Below are 17,576 nucleotides of genomic sequence, written 5' to 3'. Positions count from 1 at the left end.
TCTGTAATATTCTGTACCACATTGCTGTTTATTGTTGTCACATTTTTTTCTTGCATTTATGCAGCTACAGTTACATGAATTTGATTCAAGACATGAAAATTAATCATGCACACTCCTAAAAGAAAGTTCTCTGAGCTCTTAATGTTTTATGAAAAGATAGTCAACGATTTTGGTATAAGTGTGTATGAATCTCAGAATGTTTATCCTATGTCTGGGTAGTGAATTTTGACCCATTCATTGGTTTTTTAAAAGTAGTGAAGTTATTTTATTGATTTTCATGACAATGCTTTTGGCCTAAAACACTCTAAAACTTTGTTCTTTCAAGAAAAAACTGTGAACTGTAATCAGACTGTGAAAAGTTTAGGAGTACAGTTTACTCATGGCATTTGGCTTAATATGGTTAAAGAGCTATAGGGTTGAAGCCAAAATCATTAGCCAACCTGTGAAATTTCAATTCTTTTTTTCAAATATTTCCCAAAAGCCATTTAATGAAGAAAACTTAGATTTCTAAATTACTTTATTAAACATCACAGTTTTAATACCTAATTTATTTTGTCTTTCCCAGGATGACAGTCCTGTAGCCAATCCAAAAAAAAAAAAAAAAGAAGAAGTTTTTAGCCCTCCTGTGACATATTAGTTATTTTTGAAATCCTTTCCAGGTCTTGTTAAAAAGAGAGAAGATTTTTTTCAACACATTATTAAACCTAATATTTATAATAACTCATTTCATTCATTCATTCGACAATTTTTGTTTCAACTTAGTTTTTATCAGGGTCGCCACAGCGGAATGAACTGCCGTAATAACTAATTTCTAATAACAAATTTATTTTGTCTTTATTATCACAAATATTTATTTTACTGGTATTCAGTTTAAAGCGCTATTTTAAAAAGCTTATTACATGTCTGTATAATTAGTACATCCATTACTGGATGACAGTAGTTTGTTCTCTAGACAATTTTACTATATAGATAGCCCCTGTTTAATTTATTATTATTTTTTTTACTTTTTAAAATATTTTTCAAATGGTGCTTAACAGAGCAAGGAAATTTTCACAGTATGTCTGATAATATTTTTTCTTCTGGAGAATGTCTAATATGTTTTATTTTGGCTATAATAATAATAAAAAAAAATTTAAAGTCAAAATTATTAGCCCCTTTAAGCTATATTTTTCCATAGTCTTTAAAACAAACCATTGTTATACAATAACTTGCCTAATTACCCTAATCTGCCTAATTAACCTAACCAACCTAATAAAGTCTTTAAAAGTAACTTAAAGCTGTATAGAAGTATCTTGAAAAATATTTTGTGAAATATTATTTACTGTCATCATGGCAAAGATAAAATAAATCAGTTATTAGAAATTAGTTATTAAAATGTGTTTTGAGATGTGTTTTTGGAATGTTTAGCTGGTGTAATTACAAATAGCCTTCACATGATCCTAGGTGTGAATAGACTTTCATCTGTGGATTTTCACGTTTACAATTACTTCTCCATACGTTACATGTTCAAAGTAAACCAGGCTAATAAGATTCATTGTGGGAGGGTAACGCCGTGCATCTACCATTCATACGCATACTCCAACCACAAGCCAGAGCAAGAGAGAGCGGGCGAAATACAGCCAGTAATGGGCATCCACACACGAGCACGCAGGTAGGTGTGGTGTAAAAGAACGAGAGTTGTGTCTGAAGCATGGAGTTCAGCCCAGTGTAATTCCAGGTGCGTACGAGAGCGTCATGGATAAATCGAAAGTAGCGCAGCAGAGAACAGCGATAGGGAATGTCGGGGACGCGGTAATTACGAGCCTCGGAGCAAAAACCGGTGCCTTTAGAGTGTGTTTTTCATCGTCGTGATGGTTTAGCGATGAAGGATTTTGAGACGCACAGGTGGGAGCGACGTGTCTTTACACCGCCGTGCACTTGTTTCTCTTACTGACGTCCACCGCTCGGTTTGGGCGAAACGACGGACTAAACATGGATTCGCTGAGGGAAACCAGGAAACAAACAATCAAAGCTAAATCGGCGAAGCGCAAGAACAAAACGCACAAGTCCCAGAAGCTGTTCCGAAGGAAATCGTTAAAATCGCTGGGAAATTTTATGAGCAGGATTGTCAAAACTTTGGGCACTTTGGCACACTTGGGGGACGCGGATCAGCCGGACGCAGCAGCGGAGGATGATGATGGTGGATTTGGAGACACGGCGAGTGTCCACAACTCTGGGAACTACAGAGAGAGCTCGGCGAGGAAAAGCTCTTCTTACGGGTCTGTGAAAGAAAGACTGTCCTGGTGTTACGGAGAGAAAACACCGGGAGTTCACGAGGCTGAATCCAGCTTCTTATTCGCAGCTTCTTATTGACGCTATGCGGTCCACCTTAAAAACCGCGACTTCCGTTTTTCAGCTTCTTATTCGCGCTCAACTTAGGGATCGTGTTTATTTGTGTTCCTTTTTGAAAAACGAAAAATGCTAAATGAAACTGATATAATATAGAAAACGGGCTGCAAGCATGAAATCTAATTGCATCATTGATTAATTATTGACAGTGCCATCGTTTGAGTACAGTATATTTCTGTTTTTTTTTTCAGAAATATTGTCCTTTATGAAGACTTCACCTGACCCACCTTTGTATAGACAGTGCCTGTCTCTGCAAGGATTTAAGATACACAATAATTCTTTTAATTTATTCAAGTTGTAAAAGTAACTGCATGTTTTATCTGCAAATACTAAATTTGTATTAGACAGCCACGCCTGTAAATACAATACTAATTTTGTTAAACCTATTGTTTCAAAGAACAGACAATGCACTTTTTATACACATTTTTATATACCTTATACAAATGAATGTAAATTGAACTGAATGAGCTATTGCATAATTAATTACTGTACCGTGTTGTCTCTAATTCTACAAAACAAGCTAATAGCATATATGTCATGCGTCTGCATATGTATAAATATGTATAATTCTATACCATTGAGAAGACAGACAAAAAAAAATGTAAAAATACAGACATTTCAATAAATGCCCAGTTGGAGGTGCTATATGCCAAGTTTTTTGCATATTCATTTATTGTTTTACTTGTAACCTATATGTATTTGTGTGCCTACTACATACTATATATGTGTGTACTATAAACTGTGTGTGTGTGTGTGTGTGTATTTTAACATTAAAAATGTTTAACACTAAATATAATAATATTATGTTTATGTTGTAAATTTATACAAAATAAAGATGCTAATACATAATGATTTGATAATAATAGCTAAATAATAATTGTTGTTATTATTATTATTATTATTATTATTAGTAGTAGTAGTAGTAGTAGTAGCAGCAGCAGTAGTAGTAGTAGTAGTGAAATGAAAATATTTTACAATGCATTTATACATATTGTACTGATTACATTCATTCATTTTCTTGTCGGCTTAGTTATTTATGTCGCCTTTATTAATCTAGGGTCGCCACAGCAACCACCAACTTATCCAGCAAGTTTTTACGCAGCGGATGCCCTTCCAGCCGCAACCCATCTCTGGGAAACATCCACACACACACTCATACACTACGGACAATTTAGCCTACCCAATTTACCTGTACCGCATGTCTGGACTGTGGGGGAAACCGGAGCACACGGAGGAAACCCATGCGAAAACAGGGAGAACATTTAAACTCCACACAGAAACGCCAACTGAGCCAAGGATCAAATCAGCGACCCAGCGACCATCTTGCTGTGTGGCGAACGTGCCACCCACTGTGCCACTGTGTCGCCATACTGATTGCATATAAATGCCAATTGATCTATATACCTTATGAAAATGTATAAATATGTACCTATTTATAAATATGTGTGTAAAATATCTCTCTCTCTCTCTCTCTTTACATATATATATATATATATATATATATAGTATATGTATATATATATATATATATATATATATATATATATATATATATATATATATATGTATATATGTGTGTGTGTGTGTGTGTGTGTGTGTATATATATATATATATATATATATATATATATATATATGTATATATGTGTGTGTATGTATATATATATATATATATATATATATATATATATATATATATATATATATATATATGTATATATATATATATGTATATATATATATATATATATATATATATATATATATATATATATATATATATATATATATATATATATATATTCCAATCTATAGAGTTCCAATCTATCAGCAAACCCAGATTCATACCACATTACTGTACCAATTTTAGGTTATTGACCTCTAAACTTGCCATAAATCGCAATACAGCAAGGCAAAAACAGCTATGCAATATTGCACTCTTTGGACAATTGATGGCGCTATATCTCAGCAGTCTTTTAGGGTGCGTTGAATATCTCACTGGGGTCTTGTACACAATGTTCCAATCTATCAGCAAACCCAAATTCATACCACATTACTGTACCAATTTTGGGTTATTGACCTCTGAACTTGCCAATTTTCGCAATACAGGTAGGGACCATTGCACTCTGGGCACAATTGGTGGTGCTATATCTCAGCAGCCTCTGAGGGTGCGTTGAATATCTCACTGGGGTCTTGTAAACAATGTTCCAATCTATCAGCAAACCCAAATTCATACCACAATACTGTACCATTTTCTGGTTATTGATCTCTAAACTTGCCATAAATCGCAATACAGCAAGGCAAAAACTGCCATGTGCCATTGCCCTCTTGGCACAATTGGTGGCGCTATTTCTCAGTAGTCTTTGAGGGTGCGTTAAATATCTCACTGGGGTATTGTAAACATTGTTCCAATCTATCAGCAAACCCAAATTCCTACCACATTACTGTACCAATTTTAGGTTATTGACCTCTGAACTTGCCAATTTTCGCAATACAGCTAGGGACCATTGCACTCTGGGCACAATTGGTGGTGCCATATCTCAGCAGTCTTCGAGGGTGCGTTGAATATCTTACTGGGGTCTTGTAGACAATGTTCCAATCTATCAGCAAACCCAAATTCATACCACAAAACTGTACCATTTTCTGGTTATTGATCTTTAAACTTGCCATAAATCGCAATAAAGCAAGGCAAAAACTGCTGTACTATTGCCCTCTTGGCACAATTGGTGGCGCTATTTCTCAGTAGTCTTTGAGAGTGCGTTGAATATCTCACTGGGGTCTTGTAAACAATGTTCCAATCTATCAGCAAACCCAAATTCATACCACAATACTGTACCATTTTCTGGTTATTGATCTTTAAACTTGCCATAAATCGCAATACAGCAAGGCAAAAACTGCTGTACTATTGCCCTCTTGGCACAATTGGTGGCGCCATTTCTCAGTAGTCTTTTAGGGTGCGTTGAATATCTCACTGGGGTCTTGTACACAATGTTCCAATCTATCAGCAAACCCAAATTCATACCACATTACTGTACCAATTTTAGGTTATTGACCTCTGAACTTGCCAATTTTCGCAATACAGCTAGGGACCATTGCCCTCTTGGCACAATTGGTGGCGCTATTTCTCAGTAGTCTTTAAGGGTGCGTTGAATATCTCACTGGGGTCTTGTAGATAATGTTCCAATCTATCAGCAAACCCAGATTTATACCACATTACTGTATCAATTTTAGGTTATTGACCTCTGAATTTGCCAAAAATCGCAATACAGCCATTTACCATTGCCCTTTTGGCACAATTGCTGGCACTATTTCTCAGTAGTCTTTGAGGGTGCGTTGAATATCTCACTGGGGTCTTGTAAACAATGTTCTAATCTATCAGCAAACCCAAATTCATACCACATTACTGTACCAATTTTAGGTTATTGACCTCTAAACTTGCCATAAATCGCAATACAGCTAGGGACCATTGCACTCTGGGCACAATTGGTGGTGCTATATCTCAGCAGTCTCTGAGGGTGCGTTGAATATCTCACTGGGGTCTTGTAAACAATGTTCCAATCTATCAGCAAACCCAAATTCATACCACAATACTGTACCATTTTCTGGTTAGTGATCTTTAAACTTGCCATAAATCGCAATACAGCAAGGCAAAAACTGCTGTACTATTGCCCTCTTGGCACAATTGGTGGCGCTATTTCTCAGTAGTCTTTGAGAGTGCGTTGAATATCTCACTGGGGTCTTTTAGACAATGTTCCAATCTATCAGCAAACCCAAATTCATACCACATTACTGTACCAATTTTAGGTTATTGACCTCTGAACTTGCCAAGAATCGCAAAAAAGCTATGTACCGTTGCACTCTTGGCACAATTGGTGGTGCCATATCTCAGCAGTCTTTGAGGGTGCGTTGAATATCTTACTGGGGTCTTGTAGACAATGTGCCCATCTATCAGTAAACCCAGATTTATACCACATTACTGTACCAATTTTAGGTTATTGACCTCTAAACTTGCCATAAATCGCAATACAGCAAGGAAAAAACTGCTGTACCATTGCCCTCTTGGCACAATTGGTGGCGCTATTTCTCAGTAGTCTTTGAGGGTGCGTTGAATATCTCACTAGGGTCTTGTAGACAATGTTCCAATCTATCAGCAAACCCAGATTTATACCACATTACTGTACCAATTTTAGGTTATTGACCTCTGAATTTGCCAAAAATTGCAATACAGCTATTTACCATTGCTCTCTTGGCACAATTGCTGGCACTATTTCTCAGTAGTCTTTGAGGGTGCGTTGAATATCTCACTGGGGTCTTGTAAACAATTTTCCAATCTATCAACAAACCCAAATTCATACCACATTACTGTACCAATTTTAGGTTATTGACCTCTGAACTTGCCAATTTTCGCAATACAGCTAGGGACCATTGCACTCTGGGCACAATTGGTGGTGCCATATCTCAGCAGTCTTTGAGGGTGCGTTGAATATCTTACTAGGGTCTTGTAGACAATGTTCCAATCTATCAGCAAACCCAAATTAATACCACAAAACTGTACCATTTTCTGGTTATTGATCTTTAAACTTGCCATAAATCGCAATACAGCAAGGCAAAAACTGCTGTACCATTGCCCTCTTGGCACAATTGGTGGCGCTATTTCTCAGTAGTCTTTAAGGGTGCGTTGAAATCTCACTGGGGTCTTGTAAACAATGTTCCAATCTATCAGCAAACCCAAATTCATACCACATTACTGTACCAATTTTAGGTTATTGACCTCTAAACTTGCCAATTTTTGCAATACAGCTAGGGACCATTGCACTCTGGGCACAATTGTTGGTGCTATATCTCAGCAGTCTCTGAAGGTGCGTTGAATATCTCACTGGGGTCTTGTAGACACTGTTTTAATCTATCAGCAAACCCAGATTCATACCATAATACTGTACCAATTTTACGTTATTGACCTCTGAACTTGCCAAAAATCGCAATACAGCTATGCACCTTTGCACTCTTGGCACAACTGGTGGCGCTATATCTCAGTAGTCTTTAGGGTGCGTTGAATATCTCACTGGGGTCTTGTAAACAATGTTCCAATCTATCAGTAAACCCAGATTCATACCACATTACTGTACCAATTTTAGGTTATTGACCTCTGAACTTGCCATAAATCGCAAAAAAGCTATGTACCGTTGCACTCTTGGCACAATTGGTGGTGCCATATCTCAGCAGTCTTTGAGGGTGCGTTGAATATCTTACTGGGGTCTTGTAGACAATGTCCCCATCTATCAGCAAGCCCAGATTTATACCACATTACTGTGCCAATTTTAGGTTATTGACCTCTAAACTTGCCATAAATCGCAATACAGCAAGGAAAAAACTGCAATGTACAATTGCCCTCTTGGCACAATTGGTGGCGCTATTTCTCAGTAGTCTTTGAGGGTGCGTTCAATATCTCACTGGGGTCTTGTAGATAATGTTCCAATCTATCAGCAAACCCAGATTTATACCACATTACTGTACCAATTTTAGGTTATTGACCTCTGAATTTGCCAAAAATCGCAATACAGTTATTTACCATTGCCCTTTTGGCACAATTGCTGGCACTATTTCTCAGTAGTCTTTGAGGGTGCGTTGAATGTCTCACTGGGGTATTGTAAACAATGTTCCAATCTATCAGCAAACCCAAATTCATACCACATTACTGTACCAATTTTAGGTTATTGACCTCTGAACTTGCCAATTTTCGCAATACAGCTAGGGACCATTGCACTCTGGGCACAATTAGTGGTGCTATATCTCAGCAGTCTCTGAGGGTGCGTTGAATATCTCACTGGGGTCTTGTAAACAATGTTCCAATCTATCAGCAAACCCAAATTCATACCACAATACTGTACCATTTTCTGGTTAGTGATCTTTAAACTTGCCATAAATCGCAATACAGCAAGGCAAAAACTGCTGTACTATTGCCCTCTTGGCACAATTGGTGGCGCTATTTCTCAGTAGTCTTTGAGAGTGCGTTGAATATCTCACTGGGGTCTTTTAGACAATGTTCCAATCTATCAGCAAACCCAAATTCATACCACATTACTGTACCAATTTTAGGTTATTGACCTCTGAACTTGCCAAGAATCGCAAAAAAGCTATGTACCGTTGCACTCTTGGCACAATTGGTGGTGCCATATCTCAGCAGTCTTTGAGGGTGCGTTGAATATCTTACTAGGGTCTTGTAGACAATGTTCCAATCTATCAGCAAACCCAAATTAATACCACAAAACTGTACCATTTTCTGGTTATTGATCTTTAAACTTGCCATAAATCGCAATACAGCAAGGCAAAAACTGCTGTACCATTGCCCTCTTGGCACAATTGGTGGCGCTATTTCTCAGTTGTCTTTGAGAGTGCGTTGAATATCTCACTGGGGTCTTTTAGACAATGTTCCAATCTATCAGCAAACCCAAATTCATACCACAATACTGTACCATTTTCTGGTTATTGATCTTTAAACTTGCCATAAATCGCAATACAGCAATGCAAAAACTGCTATGTACCATTGAACTCTTTGCACAATTGGTGGCACTATTTCTCAGTAGTCTTTGAGGGTGCGTTGAATGTCTCACTGGGGTCTTGTAAACAATGTTCCAGTCTATCAGCAAACCCAAATTAATACCACAAAACTGTACCATTTTCTGGTTATTGATCTTTAAACTTGCCATAAATCGCAATACAGCAAGACAAAAACTGCAATGTACCATTGCCCTCTTGGCACAATTGGTGGCGCTATTTCTCAGTAGTCTTTGAGGGTGCGTTGAATATCTCACTGGGGTCTTGTAAACATTATTCCAGTCTATCAGCAAACCCAAATTCATACCACATTACTGTACCAATTTTAGGTTATTGACCTCTGAACTTGCCAATTTTCGCAATACAGCTAGGGACCATTGCACTCTGGGCACAATTGGTGGTGCTATATCTCAGCAGTCTCTGAGGGTGCGTTGAATATCTCACTTGGGTCTTGTAAACAATGTTCCAATCTATCAGCAAACCCAAATTCATACCACAATACTGTACCATTTTCTGGTTATTGATCTTTAAACTTGCCATAAATCGCAATACAGCAAGGCAAAAACTGCAATGTACAATTGCCCTCTTGGCACAATTGGTGGCGCTATTTCTCAGTAGTCTTTGAGGGTGCGTTGAATATCTCACTGGGGTCTTGTAAACAATGTTCCAATCTATCAGCAAACCCAGATTTATACCCCATTACTGTACCAATTTTAGGTTATTGACCTCTGAATTTGCCAAAAATCGCAATACAGCTATTTACCATTGCCCTTTTGGCACAATTGGTGGCACTATTTCTCAGTAGTCTTTGAGGGTGCGTTGAAAATCTCACTGGGGTCTTGTAAACAATGTTCCAATCTATCAGCAAACACAAATTCATACCACAATACTGTACCATTTTCTGGTTATTGATCTTTAAACTTGCCATAAATCGCAATACAGCAAGGCAAAAACAGCTATGCACCATTGCACTCTTTGCACAATTGGTGGCGCTATATCTCAGCAGTCTCTGAGGGTGCGTTGAATATCTCACTGGGGTCTTGTAAACAATGTTCCAATCTATTAGCAAACCCAAATTCATACCACAATACTGTACCATTTTCTGGTTAGTGATCTTTAAACTTGCCATAAATCGCAATACAGCAAGGCAAAAACTGCTGTACGATTGCCCTCTTGGCACAATTGGTGGCGCTTATTCTCAGTAGTCTTTGAGGGTGCGTTAAATATCTTACTGGGGTCTTGTAAACAATGTTCCAATCTATCAGCAAACCCAAATTCATAACACATTACTGTACCAATTTTAGGTTATTGACCTCTGAACTTGCCAAGAATCGCAAAAAAGCTATCTACCGTTGCACTCTTGGCACAATTGGTGGTGCCATATCTCAGCAGTCTTTGAGGGTGCGTTGAATGTCTTACTGGGGTCTTGTAGACAATGTTCCAATCTATCAGCAACCCCAAATTAATACCACAAAACTGTACCATTTTCTGGTTATTGATCTTTAAACTTGCCATAAATCGCAATACAGCAAGACAAAAACTGCAATGTACCATTGCCCTCTTGGCACAATTGGTGGCGCTATTTCTCAGTAGTCTTTGAGGGTGCGTTGAATATCTCACTGGGGTCTTGTAAACATTATTCCAGTCTATCAGCAAACCCAAATTCATACCATATTACTGTACCAATTTTAGGTTATTGACCTCTGAACTTGCCAATTTTCGCAATACAGCTAGGGACCATTGCACTCTGGGCACAATTGGTGGTGCTATATCTCAGCAGTCTCTGAGGGTGCGTTGAATATCTCACTGGGGTCTTGTAAACAATGTTCCAATCTATCAGCAAACCCAAATTCATACCACAATACTGTACCATTTTCTGGTTATTGATCTTTAAACTTGCCATAAATCGCAATACAGCAAGGCAAAAACTGCAATGTACAATTGCCCTCTTGGCACAATTGGTGGCGCTATTTCTCAGTAGTCTTTGAGGGTGCGTTGAATATCTCACTGGGGTCTTGTAAACAATGTTCCAATCTATCAGCAAACCCAGATTTATACCCCATTACTGTACCAATTTTAGGTTATTGACCTCTGAATTTGCCAAAAATCGCAATACAGCTATTTACCATTGCCCTTTTGGCACAATTGGTGGCACTATTTCTCAGTAGTCTTTGAGGGTGCGTTGAAAATCTTACTGGGGTCTTGTAAACAATGTTCCAATCTATCAGCAAACACAAATTCATACCACAATACTGTACCATTTTCTGGTTATTGATCTTTAAACTTGCCATAAATCGCAATACAGCAAGGCAAAAACAGCTATGCACCATTGCACTCTTTGCACAATTGGTGGCGCTATATCTCAGCAGTCTTTTAGGGTGCGTTGAATATCTCACTGGGGTCTTTTAGACAATGTTCCCATCTATCAGCAAACCCAAATTCATACCACATTACTGTACCAATTTTAGGTTATTGACCTTTGAACTTGCCAAAAATCGCAAAACAGCTAGGGACCATTGCACTCTGGGCACAATTGGTGGTGCTGTATCTCATTTGTCTGAGAGGTTGCGTTGAATATCTCACATGGGGACTTGTAGGAAATGTTCCCTTCAATCAGCAAACCCAGATTCATACCAATTTATTCCACCAATTTCAGGTTATTGACCTCTAAACTTGCCATTAATCACAATACATCAATGCCAATACAGCCATATCATTGCAACTGTATGTTGTGGACCATTACCCCACCTATTAGCAAACCAGATTTATACCAACTCACTCTACCAATTTGAGGTTATTACAGTACACTCAAACCAATACACAATTTCACACCAGTTTACTAAACCATTTTCAGTTTATTGACCCCTATTTGTCAAAAATCACAAGTTCTGTTACTGTCCAATGTGCTGAAAGTGGTAAATCAAGATTAAATCCCACCTAAAAGACTGAACATTTAATTGTGTCTAACTGTGCAAATGTATTAATTCAGACCATTTTTATTGCTTAATATTTTGTTATAAGAACATATGTGCTTTTTCTGTGCTTTTTCGCAGATGTCAATAAAACATGTAACTACGGTTCTGAAAAGTGTCAAATCTATTGGATCAGATGGGATTGGTTTCAACCGTTATATTTTGGTTAATTTGTTTTCAGTTTTTACATTTTTTTTTTTCAAACGAAATAATCATTAAATAATTCAGGCCCTAACATTATTTAGACTTAGAACTTAGACTTAAAACTCTATTTAGCTCTGACGTTGTTTTTAAAATATGTCCTGAATTTTTCACAGTATATCTGATTTTATTTTTTTCTTCTGGAGAAAGTCTTATTTTTTATTTTGACAAAAATAAAAGCCGTTTTTGTGTGTGTGTGTGTGTGTGTGTGTGTGTGTGTGTGTGTGTGTGTGTGTGTGTGTGTGTGTGTGTGTGTGTAAAAACATTTCACGTTCAATAATATTAGCCCCTTTAAGCTTAGCCTAGACTTCCTTCATTACCATAACCTGCTTAGTTCGCCCAATTAACCAATAGTGAAGCCTTTAATTGTCACTTTAAGCTGTATCTAGTAAAATACTGTTTACTATAATCTTGTCATAGATAAAATAAATCAGTAATTAGGGATGAGTTATCAAATCTACTATGATTAGAAATGCGTTAAAAAAATCTTCTCTTTGTTCGGGAGTAATTGGTAGGAAAAATAACGGGGGCTAATAATTGGGGGGGGGGTTCAAATAATTCTGACTTCAACTGTAAATATGTATATATTTTATTAAACCGCAAATTCACATTTGCTAAAACGCGAAGCACGCAAGGCATGAATGCCAAAAAAAACGACTTTTAACTTAAGCGATTGTTAATATTGTTAGGGCGGCGCGGTGGTAGTGCTGTCGGCTCACAGCAAGAAGGTCGCTGATTCGAGACTCGGCTGGGTCAGCTGGCCTTTCTGTGAGGAGATTGCATGTTCTCCCTGAATTCGCGTGGATTTCCTCCAGGTGCTCTGGTTGCCCCCACAGTCCAAATATATGCGGTATAGGGAAATTGGGTAAGCTAAATTATCAGTGACTGTGAATGAGTGTTTATGACTTTTTCCCAGAGATGGGTTGCAGCTGAAAGGGCCTCTGAGGGCAAATGAAATGAATGAATGAATGAATGAATGGATGAATGAATGAATGAATAGCGTCCCCATCTTCAAGCATTTTCTGCTGAGTTCTCTAAGTAAAATGAGATTAGGTACGCTATTTCAGTGCTGAAAATATAAAGTTTGGAAGGCCTGTCTAGCTTATTGTAGTCAAAAGACTTGATTAAAGCAATTAAAGTGAAATTGCACTTGGACTATGGATGACTTTGTCATTAACAGCAAAAACTCTGTTGTTTTTGGTCATACAGTTGACAATAAAACATTAGCCTTGTAAATATTTTTTCGTTTATTTAGGTAAACAATTAGTGTTTTGCCCTTTTGATTTTGCAATTCATTTAACCTTAAATGTTATTTGTTCTTCTTCATTTTGTAGATAACTGACCAACAATAATGTATTGAAATTAAGATAGAATTGATTACACCAAACAATTTTTTTTGTAAAAAGACAACATTTTTTTTATAAAAGTATGAAATTATTAACAATAATTAATAAGCACCTATGACAAAATTGAAAAACAAGTGAAACAAGTAATTGGATATTTAAACAAAAAGATAATAAAATGCAACAGTTTACCTTGCAAGAGAGCAAATGGGTGTTTTTAAGCAACAGTCCCAGTCTTTTTTTAAATATGGTTTTGTTAACACTGTAACCTCCAGAAATCTACTAAAATTAAGGACATATTCTGGGAATATATCTAGTTAATCAACTTAAAGTTTATTTATTGTTTTTTTTTTTCGAGATGTTTTTATATTTTATCATTACTTGGCACTATTATTTATCTGAAACCAGCATATCGGTGGCACAGTAGGTAGTGCTGTCGCCTCACATCAAGAGGGTTGCTGATTCGAGCCACGGCTAGGTCAGTTGGCATTTCTGTGCGGAGTTTGCATGTTCTCTCTGCATTTACGTGAGTTTCCTCCGGGTGCTCTGGTTTCCGCTATAGTCCAAAGACATGCGGTACAGGTGAATTGGGTAGGCTAAATTGTCCCTGTGTATGAGTGTGAATAAGTGCAGCTAGAAGGACATCCACTGCGTAAAATATGTGCTGGATAAGTTGGCGGTTCATTCCACTGTGGTAACCCCTTATTAATATATGGACTAAGCGGAAAAGAAAATGAATGAATGAATGAATGAATGAATGAATGAATGAATGAAACTACTTTGTGGGAGTTAGCTTGTCCAACCTGATAAAGAGAAATTGTCAGTGTTTTTTTTTTATTTTTATGACGAATGTTTAACAATCAAAACCATACAAAAATCTTGCAATTATGACATTCACATAGAAAAACATAGGAAAAGAATATTAATAAAAAACAAGAAGAGTAGGTTACATTAATATTTGCCATAGAAAAGTTTATATATATATATATATATATATATATATATATATATATATATATATATATATATATAGTTTTGGTTGCTTTTCTACTTGAACGTCTTTTAAGTGTTTCAAAATAAATCTTTAATTCGGCCTTGAAATTGGTACATTGGACGTATAATCTGTCCATTAATATTAGTGTATGTAATTACCTAATTCAATTTAAAGGTCTTACATAAAATTGTGACTATCTTTCTTGCATATTTATAGAATATTTTATATAATTTCATATGATATATTTTCATTATTTGACAGATGTAATACCTCTATTAATTGCATTCTTTCTATTTCATAAACTTTGCAATAAATTGATTCGTGACAAATTGTATTTGTGAATTTTGTATGTTTGTGCAAGTGTTACGAGTGTTCAAACCCAATGAGTTTATTGATGTAGGAAAGTTACAGGGGCTCTAGACCTGGTGACTGAGTTTGGTCTTTTCATTATGCTATTTATTAAATTATTTATTATTACTTTACTGTCTAAGTTACCGACTTAATATACTTTTTATAGCAATGATAGTATGCACAGTTTCACTACTGTTTTTTTTTATTGAAGTTATGCAAGGATATAAACACAGACGGATCATGGGTTCGGCACCAAACAAGTGGTATAAAGTATTTAACTCTTTTTTTTTAGTCCTTATTATATTCTGTTTTTATTTCAAATAATATAAATGTTTAAAGTTTTTTGGAAAAGACATCTAACTATGCCAACACATGCAAACCCACGCAAAGAACCATCAACCTATCCAGCCAGCATATGTTTTAAGCTGCTGATGCCCTTCAGCTGCAACCCATCACATTACTGGGAAACACAGTCTTGCATTCACACATATACACTATGGCCAATTTTGTTTATTCAGTTCACTTATATATGTATTTTAAACCGGAGCACCTGGAGGAAACCGATGACAACACAAGGAGAACATGCAAACTCCACACAGAAATGCCGACTGGCCCAGCTGGGGCTCGAACTCTTGTGCTGATTCAAATTTTATGCATTTGCAATTTTTACATGTACACCAACTGTAAAAATATATGATCAAGTAGTCTTGACAGCATATGTTATTAGTTTATTGTGACTTAAAAACTAAGTTAATCATTCATTCATGCATTTTCTTTCAATCCCTTTATTAACCTGGAGTCGCCACAGCGGAATGAACCGCCAACTTATCCAGTGTTTTAGGCAGCGGATGCCCTTCCAGTCGCAACCCATCCCTGGTAAACAACCATACACTCTCATTCACACACATACATATGAACAATTTCAGCTTACCAAATTCACCTGCACTGCATGTCTTTGGACTTGTGGGGGAAACCGGAGCACCCAGAGAGGAAACCTACACGAACACAGGGAGAACATGCAAACTTCACACAGGAACGCCAACTGACCCAGCCAAGGTTAGAACCAGTAACCTTCTTGCTGTGAGGTGACAGCACTATTGCGCCACTGCACCACTTTAGTTAATCATGTTATAATTCCATTTTATAAGTTATGAAAACTGTTTTAAGTCAGTTTAAAATAATATAAGTTAAATGGACTCGTAAGGTTTGGGTCAGCTTAAACATTTGATTCAGCTTAAAATTTTAAGACAACCTGATTTTTTAACAGTGTACTAAAGTGATTCTTGAAATGGGCATTGTTTATGTTAATAATTTCTCAAAATCAGCTATTTCTCTTGGTCTCTGTTAAAAGTTATAATTACTACTTTTGGACCTGTCTGTCTGACATCCAAATGTATAAAAGAATACTGATATTTCCTGCCCAGTACACAGTATACTGCAAAGATGTTAGACTTGTATAATGTTTATTTTTAACATGCTTTTGGGATGCACTTCTTCTTTATGTTTTCTCTGAAAAGGTTTACTTTGATCCTCTTTAATTTACTTAAACTGTTAATGGTTCTTTGGGTTATCTTTAATCTCATAAATTTATCTTATTGGAGTGTCTGTTGACCAAACTTATTGTATTACTTTCATCACTGTTATTGATTATTAAACATTCATGTTGCATTTAAAATTATGACTGTCTTTTGATTATACAAATATAAAAAAATGTTCAATACATTTGCATTTTATTCCAAACCTATCGTCTTGCAAGGTTTAAACTGCATTGTATAATATTAGACTGTAATAATATAAATTATGAATAAATAAGCTGAAGTGCAAAAAAATAAAAAATATATACATTAAATTGTTCATGTACTGTAAAATGAATTACAATAACTGTATATTAGTTTTTACAGTACTGCAACATAAGCACACAGCCCTGACTGTCAGCCTAAGTTTAACATAACCTTTACACTAGTCTGTCACATCAAATCAACTGATTGGATTTTTTTTTTTTCAGGATCAGCATGTTGATGATAAAAATGAGTTTAAAAAGCTACATTTATTTTTTTGTTCACAGAACTTTCCCTAAATTACGTTTCTTTGAAATTGCACTCTTCTTTGCACAAAATAAAAATTACTGAAGTTACTAAAAACTGAGTTTTTGAAAGTAAGCTATTAAAATACCCTGCTGCTGCTATATAAATCAATATTTTTTGATCAGTGTAAAGACTGGAGTACTAAATATTTGTGTTACATATATTATGATCTTTGGAAATCTTTGTGAAAACATCTTTCAACTATGCAGTGCACCTGCAGGTAAAATTCTGCTATACATTACAGCCAATAAAGTAATGTAGGTATCGCCATGTAAGACTTGTTTTACTGTTGTTTGTCTTATATTTTCTTTGCATCTACATCAATGATCCATCCAAAAGTACTATTATTTGTACAGTACACTCATTGTTCAAAGATTTTTAAATTTCTTTAACTGGAAGGGTCTCAGTTTGTCTCCTTAGTGATCACCAGTACACATTTTTTATTATTATTTTTTTTTCGAAAGTTCCTTTGCATTTCCACCTAAGCACTGAGACTGAGAATAATATGAAGGCTTCTCTAAAGTCCTTAAGGATTGATATTTTACTCAATCTTATTTTTAAGTGAAAATGCTGATGCTGAATTGTACACTAAACTGCTCTTATTACTGGTCTTAGCATTGAACAGTAAATTATTTTCAATGGTTGATGAGTTGCTCCCAAAATCTTGATCTCATGCTTAAGCAAATAA

General features: G+C 36.2%; 1 protein-coding gene across 5 annotated transcripts in view; it reads left to right on the top strand.

Moving 5' to 3' along the window:
- The first annotated feature begins 1,703 nt into the window (after positions 1–1,703).
- The window catches only part of usp43a (ubiquitin specific peptidase 43a), a 238,101-nt gene continuing 222,228 nt past the window's right edge, over positions 1,704–17,576 (top strand). For 2 of the 5 annotated variants that reach the window (XR_012407383.1, XM_073953088.1), the window contains exon 1: positions 1,704–2,316. Coding sequence is in view for 2 of the 5 variants with exons in the window: in XM_073953088.1 (XP_073809189.1) it covers positions 1,972–2,316 (345 nt within the window). In the remaining 3 variants the exon portion in view is untranslated. 5 annotated transcript variants of the gene reach the window in all.

The sequence above is a fragment of the Danio rerio genome, chromosome 6, assembly GCF_049306965.1.
Source record: "Danio rerio strain Tuebingen ecotype United States chromosome 6, GRCz12tu, whole genome shotgun sequence".
NCBI classification, from domain to species: Eukaryota; Metazoa; Chordata; class Actinopteri; order Cypriniformes; family Danionidae; genus Danio; species Danio rerio.
This window is presented reverse-complemented; position numbering and strand designations above follow the sequence as displayed.